Raw genomic sequence first — 16,973 nt, forward strand, 5'->3', positions numbered from 1 at the left:
ACGTTACTCCTGTTTTTATCCTGCTGGTTAAAAAGTTGGCCCAAAATCGTCGTTGGTTTTGTCCGTAAGCACCATTAGTGCCGGACAGGCATAACAATTGTAACCTTGGGTTTAGTCACCGGAGCCTGAGGGGGCCGTGTATTGTTCAAAGGTTGTAAATGCATTGTTAAAGGTTTGCCGAACAATGGATAGCACTGTGACTATCCTACCTCTACTTGGGTTGCTCTCTTTTTGAAAACGGGACATTTCGACGTCCCGAAGCTGTGCTTGGGGACAGCAGGATAGGCTAGCTAAAAACGGGACGGTCCCGTTCTAAACGGGACGTATGGTCACTAGGGATCCCAAATATTTGTCAACTTCAACTATTCGAGTATTGAATAGTAAATCAAGAGCTATTCGAATATATTCGAAAATTAAAAAAAAGGTAATTACATATGTATGTACCAAGCATAAATTTGAATGAATCTTTTCTTTTTTCATTATGATTTTAAGATTCTTGTAAGAATGTATATTTCGCCGTTAAATATTCGTATTATTTTTCTGATGTTTTCTAAAATTTCGTAGAGATTATTATCGATCGAAAAGTGATTTTCTTCAAACATTTCCGTTTTTAATGAATAAAAATCCGTTTCTTCACATGTAGACATCTTCATCTTCTTCATTATCTTCATTTTTATCACAATTATCCCCATTATATATTTGATTTCTTCATAATCGTCGGCTTCTTCGTATCACTCTTTTCATGTTGATTTTGTTTATTTAGTTTATAAAAAAATATATACACGAATAATATTCGAATAGTTGATGAAATATTCGAATAACGAATGGCTGAAAAATCAGACGAATAATTCGAATACTCGAATATTCAAATATTCGATTGGGATCCCTAATGGTCACATTATATACATACATATACTCTAACTATTACTTTATTTGGTCTTGAAAATCGAGTAACATCGTCCTCTCTATTTTTCCATCTTTATTCGAATTATTGAAACATCACTTTCATTTTGATAATTGCAACTAAATATTCGAATAATTTCATTTATCCCATTCACGCTTATGCATTAAAAATTCAATAATCCAAATTTTGCACATATTTTAAACCAAAAACAAAAAACTAAAAATATAGTATTTTTATTTGCGCATTTTTCGGTGGTCGCATCTTTCGTTCTCGCATTTGTATATGTATCTACATATGTATACGAGATCAGAATATCTACAACATCGAATTAGATATATTGAATTATAAATCATGTTCATTTGTTCAATTTCTTGAAAAATTAAAGCAAAATAATTGAATCTGAATATAATAATAATGATCAACAGGCAATTCGAGCGTGAAAATTTGTTGACCTATCTATGTAAATACATATGATACGTAAGTATGTATGTAATAAGAAGAAAATTCCAGTTCATATACATTTTCTCTGAAACTTCGTGTAGTTTGCATAGATTGATTTGCGACCGATCTAACCGCATTTCTGAATTTTGTACATGGTGCACACCACCATTTATGTCATCAACATGTTCAGTTTACTTTCGCGAGCTTCACAGGGTGGACGCGCCACCATAACACTGCCAGTACCTATACATTCATGCGTTTTCTGAAATTATTCATTTCGTTGAAATTTTAAATAAAAAGTAATCATTAAGAAGATTTAGTTCATATTTTGGCTTTGGAATGGCTTTGAAATAAAATTTGATATAGTCTAAAAAAACCCATTGTTCTTTTAGAAGAAATACAATATCAATTCCTATACAATGCATTGATCTATAAATTACTGAAGCATGTAAGTACATATATTTAAAAACTGAAAAATATTTAATGTTGTTACAACAATTTATGGTTTTGAAAAAAATACACATAAATGTTTGATTATTAAAAACAAACTCACTTTTGAACTACAAAAATTAATTTATTTCAAAGTATTGTTGTAAGTATTGAAAATATTGTTATATACTCTTATTTTGTTTCTGACCCCTAAATCGGGGCCGTAGTATGCCGAAATATACATATAAAAAATGATTCATTGCCCAAAAGTGATCAACAAAAAGATCGGAATCCAAAATCTTTGTAAAGCAAAATTTTAATGTCTAAATATTTATGAAAAATAATTTATGTACATCAAATTCACATACAAACATCGTCTAAATTCATGTATTATATTGATGGGTCTTTTTTTCATTCCCATTTAATATAATTATTTTACCGGAGAGCGTTCAAAGCTAGAAATAGTCCAACCCCTATCAATATTTAAATTTAGATAAACTGTATTCTAAATTTCAAGTTTACATTAAACATTAATTCATTAACTTTCGATGTGTTTCCAAGTACACATCCAAACACGTTTGTAACCTGTATATTTTATACATTGTTAGACAAGTCGTATTTAAAAATACATCGACATTACTCATGTATGCATACTACTTACAACTTGTCTCATTTTATTATTTATCATATTATTTGTCGACATTGACGGATTACACATAATTGTAATTGCTGCACCACCATTTGGTCAGATAATTGTAATAACGAGTAAATGTATTCATAGCTTAACTCACAGCGTGAAAATAGTGAGAATGACGGTGTCACCCATTCATAAACATGTGCGATGGAATATTTTTTATACGTTAGTAATTTCTGTGGCTAACTATATTTCATTTAATAAATTTTTTGAATTGTCTCCATTGTTTATTGTACTTTATGTAGCTCCTGGTTTATTTTACAAAATACGGTTAGTTGTCATCCTACGAGAATATCGTGTGTATGCATGATTAATGAACTTATGATACAATAGTTGATAAAAAAAAAACACAATTTGGTATGTTTTCATTCGCTATCTGTGAATGCTCTTTGCGCGACGCATTTTAGTTGACATGTTGACCGAAGCACTTGGTCTTTGTGTAAAATGTCAGTTAATGATTTTGCACTTAACCCTACTGACCTATGCGGCGGAAAATTACTTCTACACGTCAAATTCAATACACCTTCGAGCGGTTTTTAATTAGGTATTCTAAATGTGTCACACTGAAATCGCGATACTCATGCAAATTCAAATTTATTAGGTTTTGAAACGTCGATTGCAAAACAATAATTAAACACCGATGAATATGACAGTTTTTACAAATGAATTATCTAAAAGAATGCCAAACTTCTGTTAAGTTACAAATCAACTTTTTACACTGATAACTATTTATGACATAACCAACCTCTTAGTTGGATCACAAAAAGACGGTGAAAATATAATTTAAATAAGACTTGGTAAATGTAATTAAAATTGTTTTAAAACATTATAATACGATAAGTATTGAAGATGACTCAATAAAGAAGGATTTTTTCTTTTCGCTCATCTTTCAATTTATTTATCAAAAGCCAAAATGCTGAGCAAACTTTATAAGTTAGTCAGAAGTTTTCTAAAACCAGAAAATATGGTAATACATAGTTCAAAAACTAAATGAAGTTTTCGTTTGATTATGCATTTCAGTATCTCGCGATTCGTAAAAGGGATGAATTTTCTCCATTCAAAGAAATTCTTCATCATGCCACATATCAGTAATATAACATATAATTATTATAACTACTGTTTCAGCGTACACGTATTTGCTTCATATATGAATATTTAAAACCCAATGGAATCAGTAAAAGTGCCTTCATGAAATAAATATACTGTACCTACAAACATACATACATATTATATAATACCAACATCATTCTCCAATCCAAATATTTACATATGTATATTTGATTTAAATAATTAAATAACTGAAGTGACTCGTTAATATAAAGCAATTACTATATTTTCTATAATATTTACAATTCTAGCAATCGATATCAAATTTTAAAAGTTTATTCATACGATAAACTTTAACACTTTGGACGGTCTCTATTTGTTTGATTGTTTGTGATTTTACTACGGTTTTATTAACCGTTTAACTTAACAATTGTTTCATTTATTACTGTTTTCTTCACAAAGAATATATCGTAGGTACTTCAGTATATTTGCATATTTATTTAAATACATACATATATAAATCAAAAAATAGTTGCACATATAAATAATTCATATGCCATGGTGATAAAAATTCAATAATAACCCAAGGAATAAAGATAATACCGTCCATAATATAATAATACATATGTATTTAGACACGAACATGTCATGGATTTTCACATGATTATTTTTTTGTCTTTAGCTCCAGTCTTGGTGGACAAATTGAATCAACAAAGCACTTGAAGGACAACGTTTCAAATAGCACAAAACAGGTGATTATTCAAATTTCTAAGAATTATTTTGAAACATACTCTCTATACGCATAATAGTATTTTCAGTAGTAATAATTTACTATATCTAATTTATTGTTCTTCCACAAAGCAATTTTTCTTTTTAAAAATTTTAATGTTATTTTTAAGATCATTTTAAAACGTAATTGAATTTATGTTTTTCTCGTTCTCTTTAAAAGTATAAGTGATCAATTGGATACTAAAATGAAGCTCGGCTGATTTTTTGGGCAAACACTAGAAATTCAATGAGACGTGTATATGAGTATAATATTTATAATACATATATATATGTATGTCTGTACATATATGTTATACATAAATGTATATACACATATTCACTACATATTATCAATATTATATACATATGTATACACAGAGCTTTTTTTGAAAAAAAATAGGTGCCGGAACTTACATACTTCTTGTCAAGTTTTTTATTGGAAAAGATTATATTCAAATTATATTATATAGAATATTCGTTTGAAACATGAAAAATGCTGAGACCAAAAGGTGCCGGAACGCCGTTCCACCGCGTACATGGGAAAAAACCCTGTATATGCAACGTCTCATTGAATCTCTAGTGTTTTCCCAAAAAATTAATCGAGCTTCATTTTAGTATCCAATTGATCACTTATACTTTTAGTAAACGAAGTGCTAAAAAAATTACATATACATATGTACTCATCGTCTCATCACGAGAGATTTTATCAAATAACAGTGACGCCCCGAGACAATGTGCCGCCGTTAGGCAAAGTTCAAAATGCCAACTTCTCTAGAAATATGGTCAAATTTTTGTTTTGATATATTTAATTTATATTTTGAGGTCGGAAATACAATACTCAGAAACACAAATATCTTAAAATGAATTTGAAATACATACAAATAATTAGTATGCACTCATCTACATATATCAACATAGAATTGGTGGTTCATTCTTGATTGTTAAATTATTTACACACTATTAGAATGTCATAGATTCCTATAAAGTTCTAATTACACTCGATTTAAAATAATTATATTTTCGCAGTCATGTTGTTATATAAACTAATTTAAATTTATTTACACTATATTAATTAAAATTTACAAGGTGGAAGACCTACACAATACATATGTATAATAATTAATTACAGCGCGGCGCGTGGATACGCCAGCACAGAAAAAAATGAGAAAGGATCCCGTTTCGGCGCATTCGTCCGCCGAAGACTAATAATAATATAGACCCTCAAAAACGTGTAGTCACATGTTGGTAAAATGATCCATTCTTTGATGAGATTTTTTTTTCATATAAGAAAAACGTCACCGTCTTCAACAATTTCGTAAATTTAGAAGTGTTTATTACGATTATTTTTCACCATAGAACTATAGAAATCGATTGAAATTTCCATTGTTAACCTAACCGTATAAAATGGACAAGTTTCAAAGCGATCGGAAGACTGTAGCAATTTTAGCTCAATCGTTTGCGAAGTGAAACGTAGATAGTGCCGGTTTTAGAGGAGGGCTGGGTCGAGTGGTGCCCGAGGGCGCCAAATAAGTTAGGGCGCCGCTCGATGCGCCAAAAGCGCTTTAAAATTAAAATTAGAGCGCCAAAGGTCCTGCATTTGTACTCTGAAAATTCTATTCAAACAATCTACTGGAAAAAGCCGAATTCAAAATCTGATATTATTAGCAATGAACTTATCAATTTCTTCCTTTCTTTCAAATAAAGTTAAAATTAAATTAATTAAAGGTAAAATTAATTTACTCATTGTGTCAAATTTTATAATTTACAAGAATTATATCGAAACATTTGGGTTTCTATGCTTTTGCTGACACTGCCTGAAACTGTAGCAAGGTCCCAAGCCCGGGAAAAAGGAGGATGGTAATTCAGTTTATTATAATTTTTTTCTAATGATGTTTAGAAAAAAATGCCCGAGGGCGCCATTGGGTGTAAGGCCGGTACTAAACATTGTAAAAAAATGGACAGCTAAACCGATTGTAAGTTCAGCACTGGTATCTGCAAAGCTAAAACGGACTTGAAGGAACTATAAGTAAAGTAACTTATGGGGGTTAGGACGTCGAACACGCAAAAATTGCGTTGAACTGCTGATGCTTGATTGTTTAGGCATTCGTCAAAGTAAAGCGAGCGTAGGATAGTCTGTCAACAGTCATCAATCAATGTTACCGTCGTTGAAAACTTTCTCTTTTTCGTCGAATAGAAAGAGAACTGGTTTTTTCAGAGAAAAATATTTATTACTAATTTTATTTCATTCGCCAAAGTCATTTGTCGCCTTTTAGAATTTACCGCAATTAGACATTGCCTTACCTGCCTATGCCGTCGGGACGTCACTGTGTACATGTACAAATGTACCAGTGGCGTGCCGTGAAAATCTCCGATTTTTCGCACAACCTTATTTACGTGTGCGCGAGCTGGATACAAGGGGACTATGTGACGTCATACCGTGTCCCCTTGTATCCTGCTCGCGCACACGTAAGTTAAGCTGTGTGATAAAAACAGGGAGATTTACATGGAATGCCACTGGTATGTACACACATACATACATAAATATATTATAAATTAAGTTATATGTTACGAAATCGTGTTTTTCCGTTGTTTGATTGCGATTTGTCCTCGTAAAATATTTCCATGTTCATCGGACAATAAAGTAGTTAACTCACAATATTGCTTTTATATGTACATGTGTATTATAAAATCTGACGCTATAATCACACTTGTAAAAATTCATATGAATCGTGTTTAGATAATAGATATGATTAATTGATTACATAAAGTATGAGGAACATATGCATCTGCCGAAGGACATTTTTCTTTGATGAACAATACTTATGTGATCCAGAGATAAAACGCAACATTGAATGTAAAAACTTTAAAATTTTTGCTAATCGATAAGAATAGTTTTAACCAGTTCTGTGTAGAATAATAAATAATTCTTTATGTTAGTTTTTAATAATGAAAGTATTAAGAAAAAAAAATTATTTTGATAAATTGATCTGGTTTTCAATTTGAAAAAAATGGTCACCTTATATAATACATATAATGAGATTTAAAGACTTTCATTTTTAGATATGTTTGTACATATATACATATATACATCATGCATTTCATGAACTTCCTTTCATCGAAGAGTTTCAACTTCAACTACACTATTCATGCAACTTATTAAATATTCTTAAGGCGTCCTTAGAAGTCCATCGTTTTATGTTGACGTTTTTTGTTTTACGAGAAAATTTCCAGTTTGTCCTGTTTGTAAGCATATGTATTTACTTGGTCTGAAGCTTTACAAACATTCCATCATAGTTTTTTTCTGTTTGGTAAAAACATTAAGAGCTTCAGGTTTCACTTGAAAAAATAAGCAATGCAACATAGATGTGCACTAAAAGCTGAACGTCTCCTTTGGTAATTAGGGATGTACATGCATACATCGTTTTTATATTAATTAATGAGAAAGAAATTCAATATTACAAAGGCAGTTTTTCTCTTTATGAAGTGTTTATTGATTATTTTAATAATTTTAATAATCTAGTTCACTATTTTTAATTTTATTTTGTGGTAATCAATTTTAGATTATGTGAACCTTATACTGTTGCGTATTTCGCTAATAACACTGAGCAACAACAAAAATTAACCAGAGCGGAGACTAACCAATCTTTACTAAGATTGACCCACTGAATTCGAATATGATATTGATTTTTGTTGTTTAGTGATCGTTTACGAGATATTAGAGTTTAAAAAAATGTGCGATTTTTACAGTTTTTTGGCTTTTACGGTCTTTAACTCAAAATCTAGTATTGCTGTGCTCAAAGTGAGTATTGGAATCAATAGTCAGATGTTTTTCCTATTGATTGTGATATTTCATTGCTTTAAAATACTTATAATTAATTGTCTAACTAATTTTAAAAGTCAAAAATTTATTTTTTCTCCAAGCTATTTTGCATTTATTTCACAATTTTTTATTTCACCACGTTTATAAAGATTGGTTTTCTATCTCAATATTTTTTTTTTCTAAACGTACTATCTCGAAACGAAACTCTATTACGAAAGCATTTAAATTGCAATTACCGCTCGAGTTAGTACGTTTAGATAAAAAAAATATTGAGATAGAAAACCAATCCTTATAAACGTGTTGAAATAAAAAATTTGTCAAATAAATGCAAAATAGCATGGAGAAAAAATTCGTAAAAATAAATACATTTTTGACTTTTAAAATTAGCTAGACAATTAGTTAGAAGTATTTTAAAGCAATGAAATATAACAATTAATAGGAAAAATATCTGACTATTGATTCCAATACTCACTTTGAGCGTAACAATTCTAAATTTTGAGTTAAAGACCGCAAAAGCCAAAAAACTGTAAAAATCACGGATTTTTTTAAACGCTCATATCTCGTAAACGATCACCAACCAACAAAAATCATTATCATATTCGAATTCAGTGGGTAAAAGTTAGTAAAGATTGGTTAGTCTCCGTTCTGGTAACTCAAAAACGTGATTTTTTGTTGCTCAGTGTAATATTTCATAACATTTGATGTATTAAACATACATATTTTCGCAAGAATAACATCCGCAAAATTTTATACAATTTTTTATAGCTTCATTTTTTTAGATTTATAAACGAGCGTTATTATTTATTAATACCTACTGTGTGAAATTTACGCATCGTTTGAATCTTTTTTTGTCACCTACATGTCAAAATGTATACCTAACGACATCCTCTGACTAAATTCACGCAAAGCAATTATTTAAAGTGTATCTTTTTGTATGAACCACTGTAAGAGCAATGGTTTTTTTTATAAAATATTATGTATTTGTGTAATATTGTATTTGAATATCATTGATATTGACAATTCATGAAAATATTTAAGCTATCGCTCGCTAAAAAAATATTCTACATTCAAAAGACAAATTAACTTCCAAGAAATGTGTTTTAACACATCTTTATCAAATGTTCACATAACTATCTCGAACCTGACCATACGCACATGGAAGTTATGCTAATGGGACATCACCTTCAACAGTAAATAAGTTTACAAATTAGTTAAACATATGTGAAGAATGATTCATGCGTTCGTTAGTTTTCATTTTTTTTACAATACAATTGAGACGGGAATTTGTATGAAATGAAAAATTTTCCCGTCACAACTCTGCTGAGAAAACTTATTGCCAATAATCAATACGATTTTTACGGTTTTATAAAACAATATAGACACTTGTTTTCATATGTGTACATACATTATTTTTATTTGGAAAAATAAATCTTGTGACTTTTTTATTTTGATTTTAAGATATTGCGTGAAAATCCTTTTTTTCGTAGTTAATTATTCAAAGTTGAGTCACTGTTTATTGTATAAATTAACATGAGACGAATGCATCGATGAAAGACTTGTGAAACTGTGCTGTTTTTTTTTCTTATTGTTTATACGAAAGGTGATTTGAAAATACGTGAGTTGAAGTTTATTCAATTGATTCAATCACTTACTTTTCGTAGTCTCACTTCGATATCCTTTTCGCTGGATAAATTAACATGACATACATATGTACATATGTACAGAATAGTTGGTGTATCATTTTGCGAATTTCAATACCTTCACTTAGCACTTGTTAATTATTTTTTAAAAAGAAAGATTCACTAGATGCTACCTCGATTCGATTGGAATCTCGGACTAAAAATCATATATACATAGTTTGCAAATAGCTACGGCTTTCGTAATATTAGTGAAATTTAATTAACAACGTCGACTGATAATTATACAACTGATAATGTACGGCTGGTTCGCCGAATTCTCTAAATTGTTGTGTAAAACTTGGGTTTTTTTTATATTGTTGAAACAAAATTCGAGTTTCACGGCCAATACAATGTAATTCTATTAGCTGTGAATCGTTAAATACTTTTTTTCGCACATGTATTAAGTAAAAATTGAGAAAACATATACATACAGGTGTAAAAATTTTCTTCGAATAACCCTCTCGGTATTATAGAAATTTACTGCAAATAATTCATATTGATGTATCAAATTGCGCATTAATTAAAAATCTGTTTCTGATATTGTTTACTGTCCTGCATTGTATTATCCGATCTGAGTAGTTTCTTATATATATACTTTGTATTAGCTCTAGTTTCGTTTTGCGTGAATTAATATCTAGTACATTAATCAGGTGATAGGTTTATGTATAAGTATTTTTTAATCGATGACCGACCTAGTTTCGAAATAGTCAAGGGGAAATCCAAGTATAGTATAATATTGCTTCATTATCACAGCCATTCGCCACCCACTACTGGATGAAGGCCTCTCCAACACGCTTCCATTCGTCTCTATTTTGTAAAGATCTCGTCTATCTTATCCCATACATTTGTCTGATTTGCCCATTGCCATTTCAATTTCTTTATTCTCACCATTAAATCAACCATTTCATACTTCTAATCAACATTAACATCTACATCAACCTTTGTCATCCTTCTAACCCACGTTTGCCGTTTGTTATCTCTCCTCGTTATGCCAAGCATACGGCGTTCCACAATTCTGTGAGTGCACTAGACCTATTTCATGTTGGCGTTCAATGCACAAGTTTCGCATCCATACGTCATCACTGGCAAGACGGTGACAAAACTTTTGCATTTGCAATTTGTTGCAACTACTGGTCTAAATTTAAAACCTTTTTTTTGAGATTTGCACTATCGTTCAAATTTCAAGTCACTATTTTTGTTTACCTACCGGTTAAATTAAACGGTTTATTTCGCGGAGATTTAGCACTCGGCCAATAGTCACAATTTTAGCACTGGCCTGCTAAATAAATGGAGTATTTTAATTATGACGACAAATCGTCCAATACCCCTCATCTTTCACGCTTTCAATATTTATTTAGCCCAACTAAAACTGATAAACGGCCTTCATACTTGATGACGTCAGATTTCTTATGTTCGCATCAAAGTGCACGATTCTTGGTATAGAGCCAAAACGAGCTTTTTGCCTATTCGAAGAGCACTTCAGGCACAGTGACAAATTTTCGCGTGTCGCGAATGTGATTCTTTTTTTAACAGTGGTTTATCGGAAGTAATTTTAGTGCAAATATCAGCTTATACGATTTTTTGTATGTATCGTGAGAATATTACACCATACGTATGTATGTATGTACATGCTCGTCATCTAACACTAATTGAAATTCGGTTGAAGATTTTCCTTGTTTATCAGTTTTCTTCAATTGCATGTGATTTTCACACTTCAAATGGCGTTTAAAACTAGAATTATTAATTGGTATGTGACACACTCAAACGTACTATTTATATGAATGTAGTAGGCGATCTTCGATTTGTTGCATTTCTGGCATCAATATTGACTGTGTACTCTGACAATGTTATTCTCATAATGTGTGTTTATTATATTAAACTGCATAATCAATTTTCAATAAGTATATTATACTGTAGTGGTTTTACCCGGCTTCGCTCGATATTTATAATATAAACCACTTAAACATGGCTTATCTAATAGTAAACATTTTATTACATTTATTTGAATAGTTTTATTTTATTTAAATTTATTTGAATATTAATTTGTATGTAAGTAGTAACAATAAATTAAGTTTTGTAATCATGCGAAAATTCGAACTAGAGATTTTGACGGATTCGAACTCAGAATCGATCATTGATCGCGTTTTCATGATCTAGAAAAATAGTGTTTGTGTCTGTGTATTTAGGGGATTTTTTGAACACCGTTAGTCCTATCGAACTGAAACTTGGTATAGGTTACTGCAATTCTTATCGACATGACGTAAATTTTTTTCAAATTTTACCTTTAATGTACCTTCCCTTATAGGTGTCCTCTTTTTTTTAAGTTTTTGAACTCAATTATCTCCCAAACCGCTAACTGAATCGGACTGAATTTTTTTTAAATTCAATAGAAATTATAATCTTTATAACCTTATATTTTTACCTGAACCGTAAGTATGTAGTACTTTTACTCTAGAGAATCGAGGATTTTTATCTTTTTCTCAAAAACCTTTCAGTTTATTGAACTGAAATTTGATATCTAGAAGTTTAAACTTAACACAAAGTTATGTATAAAATTTGGTAAGCATCCGTCAACCGAAAGTGGCAGTTTACTCTTGTTTGATTTTTCTTCCACTATTTTTTTCGACCCCTTAAACATGTGTGCTCGTCATGAAAAAATTCAAGTATAATTCTTGTATCAATGTGATGAAAATAAAAAAAAAATCATTAAATTTTGTAAACCGAAAGTGGGTTTTTTTCCTCTTAGAAAGGTCAAAAATGTTGTGACCACCATTCTGTCCACACCCCTAAACGTGTCAAGCTGAAAATTTATATTTATATTCTTTATGTACTACCTTAGAGCTGATACGGTTTTGGTCAAAATTCGTAAACCGGAAGTAGTATTTTTTTTAAAACAATATTTCATTATTTTATTTTGACCTTTTTAATCTTTTTGATATTTAATGTGTATAATACTGATAGTGATTTTAAGTAAAAAAAAATTGAACAAAATCCGACATCTGAAAGTAGAACTTTTGTATTGTGCAAGTTTCCATACATTTGCGCTCAATTTGTTTCGAAAATGTTGTCATAGCTATTACTATTTCATAATGTGTCCGTACGGTTCAATATCGAATTTTGTTTTTTAACCTTTTAATATTCCTCAAATACATAGATAAAGTCATGGGTTGGTCACATCCGAATTTTTTTATCAAATTTAACGTTACGGATTCTACGAACCAAAACTTACATATGTACATACATACATACAAAGTCTCTTGCGAAATTTTATATTAGATGTACATAGGTTCTTATACAATTTTTTTTTTTTTTATTTTCTAGCTATCCAGCAATTTGGTGAATATTAATCGGTGCGCTATAAAGTATAAGGTGAATACGAAAATCTGTGAATTAAAATATTATGATATCCCAAAACATTCGGGGATCATTAAACGTTGAATTGCACTGTGATAATATAATAAGATAAATAAATGAAAAACGCTTTAAAAAAGACAATTTGATTATAAAATAAACTGTTTTAGTGAATAAATAATCTTATTAAAAATGGCTATGGAACCAAGTTCTCTGATTGTGGACTATATAGTATTTTTGGTGTTTATAATTGGAAGTTCTCTATTGCCATTCTGGAGTAAAACAAAGACTCCACAAACAAAAGCAAATTATGTATTTGCTGCCGGAGGAAGTGTATCTACAGCAGCCATGATGCTTTCAATAGCAAGAGGAACATTAGGAGTACGATCCTTTCTCGGTAATTAAACACATTTTATACATTTTGTTTTTTTGTTTTTATTTGACAACACTATGAATTAAAATGTTTTATTTTGTTTCTAGGTTTCCCATCCGAATTGTTTTATAAGGGAAGTGCCATGTGGGAAACTTTATACGGCATGATTTTTGCCTATCCCATAGTGTCGTTTGTATTTGTTCCAATATACTACTCTCTTGGAATTACGTCGGTGTATCAGTATTTAGATCTGCGGTTCAAATCTCGCACGGTCAGATGCTTAGCTTCTGCCACTTATATTTGGAGACAAGTGCTCAATTTGGGTGTGACAGTATTTACACCATGTGTAGCATTAAATACAGTGATTGGGCTTCCTTATTGGGCATCGATTTTGGGCATCACTGTAATAAGCATCTTGTTCAACTCATTTGTAAGAAAACGATCAACTCATGTGTAAACTATGTATTTTAAATTATAATATATTATAGGCTACTATTTACATACTTTTAGGGTGGTCTCGGAGCAGCAATTAAAGCCGATGTCATCCAAGGGGTGACAATGATATTGATTTCAATGGCAATCATAATTCAATGCGCTTATGAAGTTGGCGGACCGGTGAACATGTTTACAATACCTGCTGAACGTGGTCGACTAAAATTTTTTGAGTAATTAATTTTACAATCTTAATTGTTTGGTGAAAATATCCTCAAGCGACATGAAATAAATTAAAATTAAACAAAACTATGTTCTTTTTAGTTTCAAGTGGGATCTCAATGTTCGCGTTGATACTATGTCTGCGTGGGTTGGACAAATGTTCATGTCTTTATCGTTGTATGGTTGTCAACAAAATTTCGTTCAGAGATATTGTAGCATGAAATCAGAAAAGAAAGTTAGAAAGTAAGCATATTTTTTATACAAATCCTCGTATAAATATTAAAATTCATATAAAATCATATAAAATCTAAATTTCAGAACACTCTTGTGGAATATACCCATGATAACGGTATTGTTCAGTTTATCCTGGATTGTTGGAATGGGTATTTACAGCATATACTCTAGTTGTGATCCCCTAACGGCGGGATATACTAAGAAAATGGATGAAATTCTGCCATTCTTTATGGAAGACAAATTTTCTTATTTCCCTGGCGTCATGGGACTATTTATGGGAAGTTTGTTTAATGGTGCTTTGAGGTAAGATTTGTTTAGCTTTATACTTATGCTTCATTCCTCCAATTTAAAATTTCTCGACACTCGTTTTTTCGACTTTTCGTCTACTTGAACAGGAATTTGTATATTATATACAATTTGTATTTGTATACATGCATGTAATATCTATAGTATTCGAGACATATTGTGATTATTCATAGATTTTTAAGCTGTTAACACATCTTTCAATCAAAATCAATTCTTACTATATTTTTTCAATAGTTAATGTTTACATCGTAAATTAAGTATTTCACCGTGTAAAACATTTCTTGTATATGTATAGGTACACAAACTCGATGACGGGATACACATAAAAAAAGTCGAGAAATTTCATGTCGGTGAAACGGAGTAGATCAATAGAATTTATATATGTATTGTTTTACTAACTATTTCGTTTTTTTTTTAGTATATCAGTTTCACAGTTAAACTCACTTGCAACAGTCACATGGGAAGACTTTTTGTCTCAAGCTCCAGCGTTCAAAAATCTAAAAGACCGACAACAATTGACAATAATAAAGATTTTAGGCGCAGTTTATGGAATCATAATTATGGGAATCAGCTTCGGTGTGGGTTTGCTATCGGGAGTAATCGAAAGTAATATGTTGATGACATCTGCTACATCCGGTCCCCTACTCGGAGTGTTTGTGCTAGCTATGCTCATACCATGTGCAACTAAAAAAGTATGCATTTATACCATATTTTAGTATTTTACTGAACAGAGTATAATTCAAATATTTTCATAACAAAAAACTTCTCCATTTCATATTAAATTTCAATTTTATATTTATTTTTAAGGGTGCTATTGCTGGAATGGTTACTTCTCACGTTATTACCATGTGGATAACAGTTGGGCATCTAATGTATGATCAAACTCAAGTTGAAACTCTTCCACTTTCTATTAGTGTATGCATTTCAGATAAACCTTAAATGTTTTTAAAAATACAGAGAATTTAATATTTATAAAAACGCTAACTCAAATCCATTCTAGGGATGCACAAATACAACATTTTCAGCACATATTATGAAACCTGGACAGCAATGGCCTTTACCTTCTCCGCCGTTAGAGGTCAATATAAACACAACACACTTTTTGGATCATTTCAATCATCTTGACACAACGACAATAAATCCATTAGATACGTGAGTAAAATAAATAATCAATTTTCGTTTTTTAACTATAGAATTTGTTAGCATATATGTATAATTCAAATATGCACCTTTATTTCGCAGAAATCCTCTAAAACCTTTGTATCTAATGACATACATGTACTATGCCATGATTGGAACACTCATCACAGTGGTGGTTGGTGTAGTTGTCAGCTTAATATTTCCATTAAATGATGACGATGTGTATGATGAGGATTTACTGCACCCATTGATTTTAAAAATGAGCAGGTGGTTTCCAGGAAAACCAAGAAAATATCTGAAAAAAGACAAGAATGAAAACAACACTTCTATGGAAGCTGCTGTCTTGCCAAACGGCGAAAAACCGAGCAAAGAAATTGATAATCCAGTATTTGAGATGACGGAGAACATTAATAATCACACGGTAGTTATAGAATCGACCAATAACGACAGCAAAAAAAATTATTTAAATTCAGATTCAAAGTGTGGGTCTTTAAAAAAAAATAGCAACCTTGAATTGGGTAATCATGCTACTAAATTCTGACGACAATTACAATTGCAATAACTGAAAACAGTATTCATAATATATAATTACATTGAAATGTGATATTTAGCATTGTATTTATTTTTAAATTTATGATGTCTCGTGCATCATAAAGAATTAAGATTGAATAATTATTATAGGTGACAATAAGATATATCTACATTACTTTCTCTTTATTTTACATGTTTGTAATGTTTAGTACTACAGACATTATGAACCAGTCAACTTGAGTGGCAACACATTATACGAGTACTCAATTTGGTTGGCACATCATACTGTATGTTACAATGTGGTATTATAATAAAACTAATAGCAGGATCGTCCACATGTTTGTGTTACATAATATTGATCTTGTATGAATAAAACTGAACGTAATATTTAAGACTAGTTCCATCCAAAAACGATATTTTAAATGTGTATTTTGTATTGTTTAATGTAATGAGCGATAAAAATATGAAATAAAAAAAATTGTAATATCTAAAATTCATTTTAACTTACATTCCTGGGTGTACCACAATACGTTTTTCCTCTCATTTTCACCTGTATTACGTTCCTAGTTAACAATCCAAAATTCCACTAGATAAATTCAATG

General features: G+C 30.6%; 1 protein-coding gene across 4 annotated transcripts; it reads left to right on the forward strand.

Annotated features, from left to right (window-relative positions):
• Positions 1 to 1,531: 1,531 nt before the first annotated feature.
• Positions 1,532 to 16,860, forward strand: LOC143909711 (sodium-coupled monocarboxylate transporter 1). 4 transcript variants are annotated; one of them, XM_077427828.1, is made up of 12 exons: positions 1,532 to 1,644; positions 1,738 to 1,793; positions 4,198 to 4,267; positions 13,104 to 13,530; positions 13,614 to 13,936; positions 14,017 to 14,171; positions 14,263 to 14,403; positions 14,479 to 14,697; positions 15,119 to 15,392; positions 15,508 to 15,615; positions 15,701 to 15,852; positions 15,943 to 16,860. In XM_077427828.1, the coding sequence occupies exons 4-12, from the start codon at positions 13,326 to 13,328 to the stop codon at positions 16,379 to 16,381; spliced, it is 2,016 nt and encodes a 671-aa protein (XP_077283954.1). In that variant the 5' UTR covers positions 1,532 to 1,644; positions 1,738 to 1,793; positions 4,198 to 4,267; positions 13,104 to 13,325; the 3' UTR covers positions 16,382 to 16,860. The 4 variants fall into 4 exon arrangements, with proteins under 4 accessions (XP_077283954.1, XP_077283953.1, XP_077283956.1 ...); XM_077427830.1 differs by lacking the exons at positions 1,532 to 1,644; positions 1,738 to 1,793 and adding an exon at positions 2,836 to 3,012 and having other exon boundaries at positions 13,104 to 13,151; positions 13,304 to 13,530; XM_077427827.1 differs by having other exon boundaries at positions 1,533 to 1,793.
• Positions 16,861 to 16,973: the final 113 nt, after the last annotated feature.

Source organism: Arctopsyche grandis, chromosome 3 (genome assembly GCF_051622035.1).
Source record: "Arctopsyche grandis isolate Sample6627 chromosome 3, ASM5162203v2, whole genome shotgun sequence".
In the NCBI taxonomy this organism is placed as follows: domain Eukaryota; kingdom Metazoa; phylum Arthropoda; class Insecta; order Trichoptera; family Hydropsychidae; genus Arctopsyche; species Arctopsyche grandis.